Source organism: Corvus brachyrhynchos, unplaced genomic scaffold (assembly GCF_000691975.1).
Source record: "Corvus brachyrhynchos isolate BGI_N302 unplaced genomic scaffold, ASM69197v1 scaffold188, whole genome shotgun sequence".
NCBI lineage: Eukaryota > Metazoa > Chordata > Aves > Passeriformes > Corvidae > Corvus > Corvus brachyrhynchos.
In genome coordinates this window covers 864,978-880,464 of record NW_008239647.1, presented here as the reverse complement: position 1 = coordinate 880,464, position 15,487 = coordinate 864,978, and the positions used below count along the sequence as shown (strand labels likewise).

The 15,487-nt window shown below is 38.4% G+C and overlaps 1 protein-coding gene across 7 annotated transcripts in view; it reads left to right on the top strand.

Annotated features, from left to right (window-relative positions):
* The window catches only part of DAAM2 (dishevelled associated activator of morphogenesis 2), a 205,353-nt gene that overhangs the window by 114,853 nt on the left and 75,013 nt on the right, over nt 1-15,487 (top strand). For all 7 annotated transcript variants that reach the window (XM_017742338.1, XM_017742339.1, XM_017742340.1 and 4 more), the window contains one exon: nt 11,796-11,870. In XM_017742338.1, coding sequence (XP_017597827.1) covers nt 11,796-11,870 — 75 coding nt within the window. The remainder of the gene's footprint in view (nt 1-11,795; nt 11,871-15,487) is intronic.

Here is a 15,487-nt window from a genome sequence, read left to right as displayed (position 1 = left end):
GGCATTCCTTCAGAAGGATGTTTGGAAAATGCCAGCAATTGTGGAGTTAACTTCCTTTTTTCCCACCAGCATCTGTTCCTTTTTTCTGTTAGCAGAATGACTTCACGTTCAGATGTTTGGAATGATTTGTTAGCTTGATGCTACCATTGGGTCATTTCAGTATCTTTAGCCTAGGTATGGAAGACAGGCCCATGACTTCAAAAATTACTTTGCTATAAATGCAAGTAGGCTTAAGAAAGTCAAATTCAGGAACTCTGGAAGTAACAGAAAACAGAAAAACGCTGCAAGAGTGTTACTAATACAGCAAATATGCACATTTCCTGATTAGTGGTGTGCTTGGGTCTTTTCAGGGTGAAAGAGCTGTTTGGTTGATGGAACCTGTTAACGTGTGTCATAGGCTGAAGCAGTAGCTCCCAAATTTGGGCAGCACCATTAATACAGCGTAAAGTAAAGCCTAAAATCTCCTTCTACATCATTTAATGCAGAGAATGTGTTCTCACTGGAAAAATAAAACTTGAGATTCATGTAAGATACCATCTCATTCTTTTATAGTTCCATATAATGAATTTAGAAATTTTATCTTACATGATTATAATATAAATTTGTTGATGTTGCCCTATTATTTTTTAAGCAGGTCAGCATACTTCAGAAGAGTCATTGCCTGCTTTTTATGGTTTATCATGAAGCTCTTGTAATTGTTTCTTCTTTCTCACGTTTTTTCCATGTTATTTTGGCTTCTATAGCAAAGACCTCAAAGTGATTACTTGACGAAACAATATAGTAGGCTTAATGACGTTAGAGACTCCTCTTAACTTTTTTTTCTTGAAGTCACTCCTGTAACAATTTAAAGTATAAGTTTAGTGTCAAGAAGGCAAAAATGCATGCACAATTCTAATGATACACCATTATTACAGCTTGGAATTGTGACACCTAAAAGACCACATTGTAGCAGACGTAAAAGGAGATAATAAGTGTTTCCAAGTTGTCTGCTGTATTTGGTTTATGTTTTCCATGTTGCAATGCCAACAGTTGCAGATTCATTTATTTATCCTAGCCTAAGAGGTTACCTTTGGTCAGGGTCTTGAAATTATATATTTATTTATGTATAATTGAAAAGTATTTTCTTCCCCACCCCCCCATGGGAACAGCATGGAATATTTTTAGTTTCTTCCTCCCTCTCCTCTCTCTCTCCAAAAAAAAATTTAGTTGTTGCTTAAAAAATGCCTTCCTACCTCATTAGCTCAGAGTGCTGAAGACATAAAATGCCATAAACTTGCCATGGTATTTGCTATAGACATTCTGAATATGCAGAATTGGTGTGTCCATCTTGCAGGTCTGCATTTTTCAGGTGAGCTACTAGTGCTTCAGTTGAAGTTAGAACTCAACACCAATCAAAAATCAGGCCCCAAACAGTCCTGAGTTAGAAAATTGTTGATATCATCATGCCTAATGCTGTGTTTTGCATTTGGCTTGCCTTCTGTGGGAGTTTGGGAGGACTCAGTGGAAGCAGATTTGACCCTAGTGTGAAAAAAAGAAAAGAAAAAAAAAGAAAACATTTATCCAGCTGTCATCCTACTAGCATGGTGTAATTTGCTGTACTTAAGAACAAAAATAATGGTGAGCAATCCAACTCTGCTGCATGGGAAGTACATGTAAATGCTGATGCCACTGGATTATGTTCTGTCCTTGTCTGCTCTCTTGGAAAAGTTCTGGTTCTTCACAATTTGAATATGAGCCAGTCTGGCTGATGGCGTATAGTAATAATAATAACAACAACAACAACAACTGCAACATATACTCTGTACGATGCAGTCCTCACCATTCAGATTAGTCTTTGGTGGATAAGCAGGGGCAAAGAATATGTAAATAACTAACATGTTTGTCTGGTGTGTGAGAAGCAAATTCGGCAGAGATCAGGGCTTACTCTGAATTTCACAGAATGTTCACCAGGCTTAAAGAAGCCAGTGAATACTGAGCAGGAAGAGTTGCTGAATTCCTATCTTTTCAGTGAGAAGTTTAGAAACAGACACAGTGAAGAGTTGTCAGAATATAGTGACAGCTATGAAGAGAAAGAAAGAAATTTCCTTCTACTTTCTGGAGAGTTGTTTAGTTTCATTGCAGTCAGATGTGACAGTTTCAGATACGCACCTTAATTGAGGTGAAAATCACATTATCTTCCGTGATAATTCAGTCATCTGTTGAAAGGCACTTGGCATCCCAAACACTTTGCAGATGTGCTAAGTGAGAGAAATGAAGGCTGAGAGAAACAGTTTTACCTGAGTTTATGGAAAGGGCGGAGGTAGATAGAGTGATACACTCAAATACTGGGCTAGCAGCTTAAAAGCCATGGGCCTCTCAGACTGTATTTATTTCCTTTGTTCACCTGCCTCATAACTCCTAACTTTTTTTTCAATAGTGAAGGGTTAAATGATGGAGAAAAGGAACATACACTGGCTGCACTGACCATCTTACTGTCATCATGCTTATTAAAGGACCCAGAGCAGAAGTGAACTAAAGCAAGCAGTAGTGTCACTGGAAAAACAGACAGCGGATGGGTTATGAACAGTGAAGAGAAACCTTTTAGAATTTGGTATTAAAAAAATCTCTGTGTGCTTCCAGAAGGACTTGTCCTAAATATCTCTGCTGGCTCTAAGTAGGTGTGTCCTAGGTAGTTCTGTGTATGTTTGAGCACAGTAAATGGCATTTCATGTCCATCATCAGGCAACATACAGAATGTTTGCCATGCATGGTAGGTGACTTCGTTTTATTTACAGAAGATTTTAAGTGATTGCTTGTTGGAGATAAACAGTAGGACAAAAAGATAAACTTGGAGGTTCAGTTACACGGTCTGGGCCCTTCTGTGGCTTTTCACATTGACTAAAGAATGCCAGGAGGAGGAGGAAAGGAAGTGAGGAAGGAGACAGTCCCAAGTGACAACATTCTGGTGTGGTAGAATACAGCTGAAAACAGTGCTGTTGGAAAGGAGAAAAGGTAAGCTGGTGGGGTAAGGAAAAAGTCCTTTTCCGTATCCATGGAACGTTGACCATAAGCTGGATGGGGTTAAGGGAAATGTACACACAGTACCTGTACAAACACAGAGTAAAGAGTAGGAGGGACCGTGCAGAGTTTGGTTGTTAACGAAACAATAGAATATGTCCTGCTCCTGCTGCTTAGGGTTTGTTGGGACAGTGACAGATTGCTGGCTTCACCTGCTGCAGATTACAGACATTACTGCAGAACCTTGACCCTGACCTCAAGCTTGCTGCAGGCTTGTGGGAACAGAGCTGTGCTTCAGGAGTACAGCCTAAGTCCACAGCCACACACCCGCTGAGCAGGCCATGTCCATGAGAAACGTTTTGTCTTCTTCTGAAGACCCTCTGGGTAGAATGATCATGAATCAATCTTCTAACTGGTAGGATCCTCACTAGTGGACGTTTCCCTTCACCTCCAAAAGAAGTGGATGGGCTGAGGAAAGGTAGGCTCCTGAGTACTTTTTCATTTAAAGTGCAGGGAATTCATGGATCACCTTATCTGGCAGCTCATTATTTAGATTATACACTTATCAACAGCAAAATAGCAGTTGGTTGGTTTGGGACTTGTGGAAAGTAGAGCATGTAAAAGGTATTAAACATGACTATGGACTTCAGGTAATAGCACAGAAGGATCTTTATGCAGCAACAGAGACAGGACAATTTAGTCAACAAGACACCAATTGCCATGGCAGAGGCTAAAGATTCAACAGAGGAACAATGTTTAATATTGGTGCACTTCAATTTGGCAAGAAAGCCTTGTCCCGAGGGCAGAAATTGATGGATAATTCAATGTGACCTCAGCTGTACAATTAAGTAGTTCTGTAAACATAGGGGCAATTATCTTCCTGCTCACTTCACACACTATAATCGTAAATTAATGCATGGTGATGGTGGGATTCCCATCCTGTAGCAGGGCTCAATATGTTTGAAGAGGGACAAGCGGGCTTGTATGATCCGTAAGTGATAAGAAGAGGCTGTTGCAGTCAATGCTGGCAGCAAGTTCACATCTGTCTGTATCGAGGAGAATGGTAAAAAGACAAAAGAAGAGTAAAGAGAAGAGAAGACAGGTTCTTAAAATTGGAAGTATACTATGTAATCCTACTAAAATACAAAGTTCCTTAAAATGGGACTCCCTCCATCAGCAATCTATTGTAAGTCTTATGCCAGAGACGTTTATTGTAAATGTAAGCTTGGTTTAAACACCACAGTTATACATTAAAATCAGTGGTTGAGGCTTCTGAGGTTTCAGACAGCACTAATTCTTTGGCTCAAAACAATGCACCAACCACCTTTCTGCCTGCCAGTTATGGCATTCTAGTCTATTTTCTGTGAGCAACTCTCCCTGTCCATATATGCAGTGGATCTCCTGTGTTTTCTGGAGGACAAGAAATAAAAGCATGGCCTTCATTACCCTTAGACTGATACCAATTAGGAATAATTAATTTGAAGTGTCTTTGAGTTTTAGAGGAGGTTGGAAATGACACATCATGTGTGTATAAGGTACAACTGCTGGACATTCTGTATCTTTGAGTGCTTGGGAAGCAAAAAAAAAGTGAGAGATGGCATAATTAGTTAAAAAAAAATCATATATTTAACTTGACTGGAAAGTTTTCAGCCCTGGTAGAGCCAACCATCTTTCAAAAATGACTGATAATCCATGCTGGTGAATTGCAGCCACACTGAAGCTTCTCTCAATATTAGGAAATGCTTTCTAAGCAGGAATCTGCATTGTTCATAAATGTATCCCTTTGTCACTTTTATACTTTATTGTACTTTTTACAGGGAGTTCCACAGTTTGACAGTATTAGGTATTTTGTAATATAAATAATAATCTGAAGCCTTTGATTCTTCCCCTGAAAGACCAGTTAGTAAGCAGCATCAGAGATCATAATTAGGTTTGTCAAGTTACTGGTAACAGGGCAGAGCTTGGGCTAAATGAAGCTAAAAAAGAAAAAAAAGAAAAAACCCACCCTGTGATCTGTTAAGGAAAATAACCCTGTGTCATAATGCAGTGAACTGTAAGTTTGTATGGATATACCTGACCTTTGTGAGAGGCAATTAGAACTCCTCAGTTGCATGCTCCAGCTGGTGATTAATGAATATTCTCTTTTAATAAGTTATACAGTAGACTGCTTTTGTGGCAGAAGGATTATTATCTGCACATCAATAGCTTAATTCCAGGGAGAGAAGTAATGTTTGTTTTTCTCAATCTGGGTAAATTGTGCTTAAAAGGCTTGGATATAGCTTCCTTCCCAAAACTCTGAGACTATTTGTGTAAATGCTAGTCATGAAGTCTGAGAAATGGAGCGGTGACCACATCTGTCTAGTGAATGGTTCAGTCCTATGGTCTGTGCTGTTTCAAAATTAGCATCTCTTGGGACATGGCTGGCTTTTTGGAGGCATAAACTGTCTGAAAAGCTTAGATGTATTTTAGCTCCACATCTGAATTAGCATTTTGTCCCGCAGCAGATCAAACACATTTTGTGTCTTACAATGAAAGCACTTTTTATTTGTGAAACTTTGGCTGCTCTGAACTGAGACACAGCCAGTAGAATGGGCAATGTGTTAATAAACAAGTAAATGTTTCTTTGAAAGCTGAACTTCTTAAAGTGAAGAAAAGTCAGTAGGTCAGACATGAAAAAAGGGAGAACGGTGATTTGAATGAGAGTGCAGTACCACTTATGTGGATTGATTCTTGGCTGCACTACAGATTTCCTGTGTAACTGAGTACTGTGTAATTGTCTGCATCCCATTTTTCCTGTTTCTGCTGATCTCACTGATAGAGACACTGGAAAACCCAATATGTTAATTTCTTGAAGGGCCTTTGTCAGTGTGCAGTGCAAGGTGTTACAAGATTGGACTGTACTCAGCATTAATGGCAGATGCTGCGACGAGTTGAGTCTTTACGTCTCTGAAGGGAAAAGATTTGCACTCGTGGGAAATGGAGAACCAGTAATAACCATCTTCTACCTTTCAAGCAAACAAAAACCCCACCTTGTTTTTAGTGGCCAGAATATTCATGTCAAGGGTCATGCACTTCATGTTGAAACAGAATATGGACACAATTCTGAATCCTGCATGTCTCAGATGAACATTTTACTAGCTAGCTGTTACTGTGAAGAATGTGGGAGGGCTTCAACAAGAAATAGAGAATATTTATCCAGCAGAGCTTTGATCTTAATTGATGTAAATCATGTTAAAATTTCAGTCAACTGTCATTAAAGAAAAATATGAACACCCCCCCAAAGAAATGGCCAGCTATTTGTAATCAGGATTCCAATTCCCATTGCTTTTCAAAGAAAAATTTGAAAAAAATAGCTACAGGGGCTAATTATATATATATATACATGTATGTATATATATATATTTATAATATCAGATACTATAAATAATATATTACACTTTTTCTTAAACTATATAAGTTTCTTGTAATGACGTGAACTCCATGATTTATATTTTCTGAGCTGTATGTGATGATGCTAACCTTTCAGACCAGGTAAAATAACCCATCTTTCAGCTCTGTGATGTACTCAAATGATGTGTGAAGGCTGTTGAGAAGAGGAACCACACAAACCTTAATGTGGCTTTTGCAAGGAAATGAACTTCCTTGTGACCCAAATAGAAACTTGAGCATGCAGTGTCTGGACATGATGCAGCGAGCGAGCTTGGACAGGAATTTATATTACAGTAGCCTCATTTTATATTCTTCATCTGTGTTTGCACATTGAGACAAGCTCAGTGAACAGTATCATGGCTTCCAAGAAAGATTTTAAATCAGGTGTGTGGCTTGTTCCCATCCTGTTCTCAACTGTGCAAAACATTAAGATCAGCTGTCTGCCCTACTGAAGACATAGGTTTGTGGAGGAAGACATGTGATATCAATGAATAGAGGTCATTCCAAGAGTACCCATGCTTGTCCTGTGACATCTATGACAGATGATTCATTTCTTGATGCATCTGTTCAAGGAGGAAGTTTTATTTTATAGTTTGCCTGTTAGAAGGACTTCATGAGTCATCAGCAGTTTATCGCAGGGGTGTGTGTGTGCAGGTAGTGGCAAAGTCCATGTAATGGTTGGACATCCAGGGATGGCCTCCTGACCCCAGGGAGTTAATATTTGTTGACATTGCATAAAAACAACCTGGCATAAATAATGGTGGAAGTAAGGGAGTGCTGGATTTGGTGTCAAAGAGTGTCAGTCTGTTCCTAGCTCTGATAATGAGTTTTAATTGTCATGTCAGAATATATACCTCTCTGTCTCCATCTGTAGGAAAGAAGCCTTCTAAAGCTGCTAATTTTGTGGATGTATTTATTAATGCTTTGACATGATCATATTTTCAGGACATGCTCTGGAGAACTGTTCAATATTTTGGAATTGGCTTGGTGCAGAGTAAAATACCAATGTGTCATCACTGGAAACTGAAACGCAGTGCTTGCCCCAGAAAAGCTTCAATGCAGGCAGTTAATGTAAGGGCTTTCCCTGTGCTGTTTCTTTCAAGGCTGAAATCATTTTGGAAGAAACACCATGTAAACAGTGTCTTTCATTTTCATGATCTGCTCAGCTGTGAATATCTGCATTTCCACATGATCTTTGTAACACTAGTGTTTAGCACTTCTTTTTAGAAAGTTTTGCAACAAAGGCAGTGGTCTATATACTAGTCTAGTATGAGTCTAGTATGGCAGTCTTTGTATTGCAAATGCTTGTCTCACTGACATGGCATCCTGTAAAGTCTCTGGTCTCTAGAGAACAGCTTGCCCAATGGATCAGGTCTCCCAGGATTTGCAAAAAAGGGTTTCGGGATCAGCTGAGCTGTGCGCACAATTCTTTGCTTTATTTTCTTTCATTTTGATTGGTTCAGATGGTCCAAATATTTGCAGAACTCCATTAAGTCCTATTTGGGATGAAGTCATAAGTTCCACTTTCCACCAAGTCATGGAGCCTGTCCAAATTAGTGTCAAAGCCTATATAATACCTTGGCTATATTGCAGGCTTGTATAGTATCAAGATCCTGTTTTCACAGCAGTTACATAGTTGTTACTTCAGTGAAGAATGATATGGCCCCTTATAAAGTCCACAAGCTGACGCCTGTTTTTTAATGTAATATTTACACTATTCAAGGAGCTAAAAGAAGGCTTTGCTTTAATAGATTCCTTCAGCTAATGTTTTTCCTTATACAGATGGGTTATTGTTTCCAGCTTTTGATACCTATGCGGCTTTATGTATTAAAGCCGCATTTTTTTCCCTCTCTGTGTCTCCTGGAGCAAGGGAAAGGTTTTGCCATTATCATCAAGTTGCCTTGCAGTTTTCTGTGAATATATTAAAAACAAAACACAAAAAACCCCAGCACCCCGTTGTTGCACCTTACTCCACAGATTTGATTGCCTTTTATTTTCAACTTGTCTTCGCCTTTTTGAGAGAAAGCCTGGTACAGCAATCTCTTAGCATGAGCAGAACTCTACATAATTTAGGCAGTTAAATGTTTGGGGTTTTTTTCCCTAATTTCTCTGATGCTACAGGTGTGAACGTGACTCTTTTAAAAGTATCACTTAGGTAATTGCTGTAAATAAGTCTGTGCCACCTAATGATTTCATGGGGCTGGATAAAAATCCATATGCTCATCCTGAGTATAAATAGCTTTCTGGGACTTCATATTGAAATAGAGTGCCAGTTTTTAACTACATTTTCATTTGTTCTAGCGAAGTAAAACACACATTGACAGCCATAAAATTCTGGCATGAGCAGTGAGTGTGGAAGACCACTGAGATTGAATGGACTCTTTTGCTGAATATGCTTCTAGACCAAAACAACTTCAGCAAGCAAGGATTGCTTAGTGGGGTATCTGCTAAAACTTTTTTAACCTCAGCAATGTACATCTTCTGTCTGGGCTTTAATTCAGGAAAAAATCTTACATTCTGCATTCCACTGGAACAAATTTTTTTCCCAGTTTTAATTCAAACAATAAGACTTACAGACTAAGAGTTCAGGCTAATTTTAATGGGTGGAGAATGGTCTAAAGCAGGATATACCAAGGACCTTGCATCATTGTCAAGCTAATCATATATACAGGTATACTTTAGGATATCATTGTCTTCTTGTCATTGGTTCTGACAGTGAGATTTCTAGCGGTTTGGGTTCAGGTAGGAAATTGTTCAGAATTACGATTTCTTCTAGTTTATCTATCCTGATGGTTTTTGGCCTGCATGTTTAACAAAGACATCTAGAAGTGTTAGTGGTAGCATTCAAGCATTTATACTTATTTTTCACCCTAAATAATCTTAAAGACAAAAAATATTGTAGCTTATTTTGGAATATAAGTGATGAGTTCAGGCATTCCTTAATTTATGTGTGTTTGTTCCTTTACTTGGAATTCAGAATGGAGGCAGGAGAAATGTAGATAATACATGTATTGCCTGTTCTGACAGTGTTCTTGTCAGCTGTACTCTGCAAGCAATTACAGTTGTCACTAGGACTTTTATAATTCTCTGCAGAAAAAAAATTCAGAAGGGCACATGAGCACTCATTGTGCTTCAGATGGGTGGCTCAGCCTGGTTCCCTGCAGAATGACCTTACTTCATACTTCTAGATTAGCTCACTATTTCTGTTGTTCTCTTTGAGGATGATAACATTATCATATAAAAATAATGCTGTACTTATCTGTTGTATTTTTAATTTTTTTTTCCATCGTCAAGGTCGTATATTGGTTTTTGCATGGGAGGCTAAGGTCTGCCAAGTGTGAAACTGTTGTCAGGGTTGTGGTTACCACTAGGTATTATTCTGCACAGTAAAGGGCAGCAAAAGGCAGTCTACCAAAAACTGTGATGTGGCCATTCTAACTGGCTGTTGGTAGAGAGTTGCATACTTCTGTAATGGTCTATTTGACAGAGATATGGGTCTGTCAGATCCCTGCTTATTGTGGCCAGGAAACGGAAGTAAGAAAAATCAGCAGAACTTCTCAATTAATTTGAGAAACATCACCTTGTTCTTAATTGGACCATCTATTATCATGAGGTGGTGGTACATGGTGTGTGCATAGCAATTGTGGATGTAGTTGGTATCTCTTACCACTTTGCCAACCTTTCATACTTTTAATACAGTGCTCTTCTTTATGATGCTTTAATTCTTCTACTCTTCTTAGTTGTTTGGTTGGGTGCAAGGGGTTAATAAAGGCTTACGACCTGTACTGTGCAACCTGACACTGACTTGACGTGTCTGCACTGCAGTCCTTCTCTAGATGAGGACAAAGCTGTTTTTTCAGTATCATTAATGGAGATGCTTCTTTAGTTTACATGTTGAAAATCCAGTGGAAGAAAGAGAGGGAAGGATCCGAATCTCAGTCATGACTTTGTTTTTAATTCAAAATAGGAAGATCTTGAGTTGTGCAGAATTGTCGTGTGTTGGTATGTACCCTGGCAGGAAATTGTCAGGTAACAAGGTGTTTTCTGAATGTGGCTCAACAGGAGGCACGTAGAGCTATTTCTCATTTCTAAACCGAACAGTGGTGGAATAGCTGAGGTACTCTGATAGACCTGTTCTTTTAATTTTTTTAAATATATCTTCCAGGGTAGCTTTTCTGGTGTGAGTAAGCTTTTGTGCACAGACAGCATTGTCAAGATCCACACAGTCTCCTTTGGTCATTGTTAGGATGAGTGGTTCAATCTCTTATCATATGCTAGGAGTGTTAATGTTAGTTATTTTTAGTTTATAATGGGAGATGAGGATCCTGGAAGGCAATCCTCATGTTACCAGGGACTCTTACACCTATCTAGAAATAAACAGATTCATTAGAAGGAAATCTAATTTCCTTTGAGCAGTCAAGGAACAAAAAATTATTGGTTCCTTCTTTTAGAAGGTTGATTGAGATTAGCCTACTGAAGATGATTTCAGGTGGATTACATGGGAGGTGAGGAGATAAGAATTACTACTGCTCCTACTGTAATTGAGGGGATGCTGTTGTGCTCCTTTGGATGTTCTGAGATTTTGCTTGTATTTACAGGATATGATAGGATTAGGACAGGATAGAATAGAATATCTCAGTTGGAGGGACCTACGACATTCACCTAGTACAGCTGCCTGACCAATTCAGGACTGATCAAATTAAAGCAGGTTGTTAAGGGCATTGTCCAAATGCCTCTTAAATAATCAACGGTCTTGGGGCATCAGCCACCTCTCTAGGGTGCCTTTTCCAGTGTTGGACCAACCTCTTGGTAAAGAAATGCTTCCTAATGTCCAGTCTGGACCTGTTTTCGTTTATCACATCAAAATTATGCAGTCTTTAGCTTCTTTTCAGGTTCCTGTTGTTTTTTTCTCCATAGCAGACGTTAAACCCCTTTGTTGGTGAATTCCACCATCACCATAACAGTAGAGAGACCAAATCATTTATAAGATCTGTCAGTATAAAGATACAAAATGTAAACCTGCTATCTGTAAATGGGCTATCCTTCTACTTCAAACATAATATGTTTAAGGGACTGAGGTTTGCTGCTTAGATGCCAAAGATAACTGTATCTCCATCAAGCTTTATTATTCTGTGTTTAATAATCTGAGCTGAAGGGGATTCTTTTTATCTGACACACCATAGTGACGGTGCTGACTTTACACTTTCAGAAATGTTTGTAATAAATGCCACACGTCTATGTGCATTGTACAAGGATATGGGGGAGATAACGCAATAAAGAGCAGAGCAGTGAAGAATCCCAGGTGGTTCTTGAGTAGCTTTCATCCTGTAAAGTCATCTTGTGTAACCTTGCCTAACTTTCTGTTTCAGGAACAAGAAGATCCTAATAAGCTTGCTACCAGCTGGCCCGACTACTACATTGACCGCATCAATTCCATGGCAGCAGTAAGTTACCTCTCCTGCTACACAGAGAAGATTTCCTAGCATAGGGATGTGTTTCTTTAGGACAAAGTCCTCAAAGGAGAAGAATTTTAGCCCAAAGGCATAACTGATTTAAAATAGGACTTACAAAAGAAGAGTATGGGGATTAAAAAAGAGCTCTGCTCTAGCAGAACAGTAGATTAGAAAGCACTATAAGCATTTCCAGTTTTTATTTCTACAATACTGAGCACTGAAGGCAATCAAATTAGAGTCTGGAATGAAAATTCAAGAGAACATTTGATGATTCAGAAAAGCAGCTATTTAAAAACTAGGTAAAGTTTTATTTTGTTGTATGATTTCAAATTGAATTGTAACCAATCTACAAAATAGCACTTGGACTCTTAGTTTAGTAGAAGAGTTAAAGAAAAAGTGGTTGTTTATATAAGTTAATATCTGCTTATATAAGAGCATATAAATAAAAGAGTATAAGGCTGTAACACCTTAGACATAAGATACAAGCCAAGAAGTTATTTGAAGAAAACTTTTTTTGATTGTCCTTGTTCAATAGCTGCATAATGTGTCTCTTCCTCTGGAACATCCAGTAGAGCTGGTCACCAGCAGAATCAGAATGTCTGCATATCGTGTTCACTGATCTCCTTTGATATGGTAGATTTTACATTTTGAAATTTGATTATTTTTCTGAATTTGTAGTCAAATTTTTCCTCCAATTACTCATGTGCAGTGTCTACTCAGCTTTAGTTGACGGTTGTGCAAAAATGGTGCTAGAATTCTATCCCTAGTGTCTTAGGTAGCACACCTTGCTTGTTTACTTATGCTTTTATTTTATATTCTAAAGGCTTCTCTGCACCTTTTGTATAGTGGTTATGAGTTATAAAATAATTTCATAAAAATAATGTCTTAATGGATGCTAAATGTGGCAGTAATGGTGTATTTCTCATGGTGAATACGTCTTGCTGAGTAAAACAACCTAAGATTTACAAGCTATAATAACTCACTTAAGAGGATAAAAGAAAAGCTGCTTTCTACTAAGAGCCATGAATAAACAAAACTATCACCTTCCTTCATGCCATATTTTCATGGGGCAGAGTAAGGGAATAGAAAGAATATGGACTTATTTTTAGAAAAGACATTGAGCTTTAGTGACTGGCATGACACTGTGCTTTGATTTCCTGACTGAACAAATTTACTCTACAAGGACCATTAAGGAAAAAAAAAATTAGTATGAAACCTTGCAGTGTTACTGAGCCAAATACTTCTGGTAGGATTTGATCCAAGGCCTCTTGAATCTGCTGAAGTTTTTCCATTGATTTCAGTGACTTTTGGGTTAGTCTTTAAATGATCTTGATGTAAACTTGGAGTGAGTATGTATACACCACTGTTGTAAATCTGGAAAAGCTCCATGGAATGAGACTATGTTTTGGCCTATGTTTCTAATTTTAAACATGTTTTAAGAGAACCAATAAACACCAGCCCTGGTAATGCTGTTTGCATGCCTGAATGCCAATGTCTGAATTATTGATAACCTCTTATTTGGCTTCAAGACTTATGATTCAATCTTGTGCTTGAGGTGTTGAGAAGACACACTGGGGTTAAAAACCCTGCTTCTGATTTACCATTTGGTTGCTTCACTTTTCAGCAGGTGAAACTGAGTTGACTTGATTTTGCAGAAATTGTATCAGTGGAAAATGGGAGTAATCCAGCTAAGAACCAGCTCCAACACACTTTGAAAGACATGTTCTGTTCATTGTTATTTAGACCTCTGAGATTTCTAACTTCCAAACAGTTATTTTTTGGGTCCCATATAATTTCAGTTCTAAATTTAGTGGTGGGGTTTTTGAATTTGGTTTTTTTTAAACTGCATCCAAGTGGAGTTGACTTTGAAACCATGAAAGAAAAACATGTTTCATGTTGCTTCCTGACACTGTCTGGTCTATTTCAGTTTGTGTCCCTTGAGCACTATCAGGTATTGTAATATTTAATTGAAATATAGCAAGAAGTATTGGAGTTGAAATGGTAGTAATAATCACAGAAGTGTTAGTTTAAAATGCCTTAAATCCTGCCTTTAATAAAATTTAATCTTTGCGTCTCCTGTGAATTCATTACTTATGAATTTTTTCACATTTGTACTTCACATCCTTTTTTATGTCCTGTTGTTTAATTATGAAGTTCTTTTCTTATATATATTAGCTTGGCAGATATGTTCCTCCTACTCACTGATTGAGTGGAATGGCACCTTTTTCATGCTGATATCATTAGGTATCTTTCTGTGGATTGCAGCAGTCCAAGGCTCCTGTGCTCAAGGATGACTTTCTCAGAAGCCCTGCTGCAGTGTTACCCACTGTATCTGCCCTTCACAGATTATGTTTGAGAGCAATGTGGTGATTCCTGACATGTTTGACGTTCCCTACTTGTAACCTTAGACCACTATGTTAGGAAGCACTTTAGGTCACAGATTCCTGATCCAGTTCAAAAACCCGTGCATTTTATGCACAGTTCTCTTCCCACAATTGTTTCTGTTGCTGTGACTTCTCAAATTTTTATAGATTTTAAACCAAATTCTCACAAGAGCGAATGTCTAAAGCTGTACCTCTTTACTAGTGTGGAGGTCACAGCACGTGGAGGCACTGTCTCAGACTCTAGGTAGCCTGACTGGGAGGAAGGCGCTCAGTAGAACATTGGTACACTCTCTTCTGGACCAGCCCTTGAGACAAAGGGACAGCTGCTAATCATGTTTAATTTAGAAAGCAAAGCCTCCAAATTTGTCCAGTCCTCTGATATCGACATCTATAAATGATACTGGGGATGTGGACAGGGTGCATGCCCACAATAGAGACTGTTTCCATTGTCAGTGTCATTGTCATCTGCTGATTCATCAAAACACAGAAGGTTTTATTCTTAAAAATAGAGCAGCTGCCGTGTTAATATCACATGTAAAGAAATGTCCCTGTGCTCCCCCTGCCCTCCTTGCCCCATGACACTGCTTGGCAGTGCAAATGAACACAGCTTGCATTTTCCTGGGGAGGAAAGGTTCTGACAGCATTGTGTTGCTTTTATGATCTTGATTGCGTATGCATTTCCACAGAGAGACTTTCAGGTGAGCAATAGTTGAAGATCCAGCTTTTCTGGAGAGGTGGCTCAGTCAAGGGTGTGAGAGGAGTCAAGATTAATAAATACAACTGTAACCAGGCCCTTTTCCTTGACTCAGAAAGCATTTGTTCAAGGCAGAGCAGCTTCATAAGATGTTAAAAAAAAAAATATATATCTTTCAGTAGAACTCAGCAGGTAGATGATAACTCTTTCCTCCAAGTTTGATGACATCTAGGTTACTTTAAACTTACTTGCATAAAAGTTTCAGGGTTTTTTTTTTTAATTATTTCTATTCATAGTTTATGATTGGTAATTTATTCTAACAATAATTTATTCTGTTAGTTCAGCCTTAATGTAGTTAGAGATGTGGTGTGCCTTGAATTTCAGCTGACTACTATGAGACGTCAGAACATCCAAGTTGCTTTTTCACTGTTCATTCTTTTTGTTTCTTACCTTTTTCATTTCACATGTGTGAGGCTATTAAGTAAAATTAGGTCTGTCATATAGTGTATTGTTGATGCTGGTTTATGCCC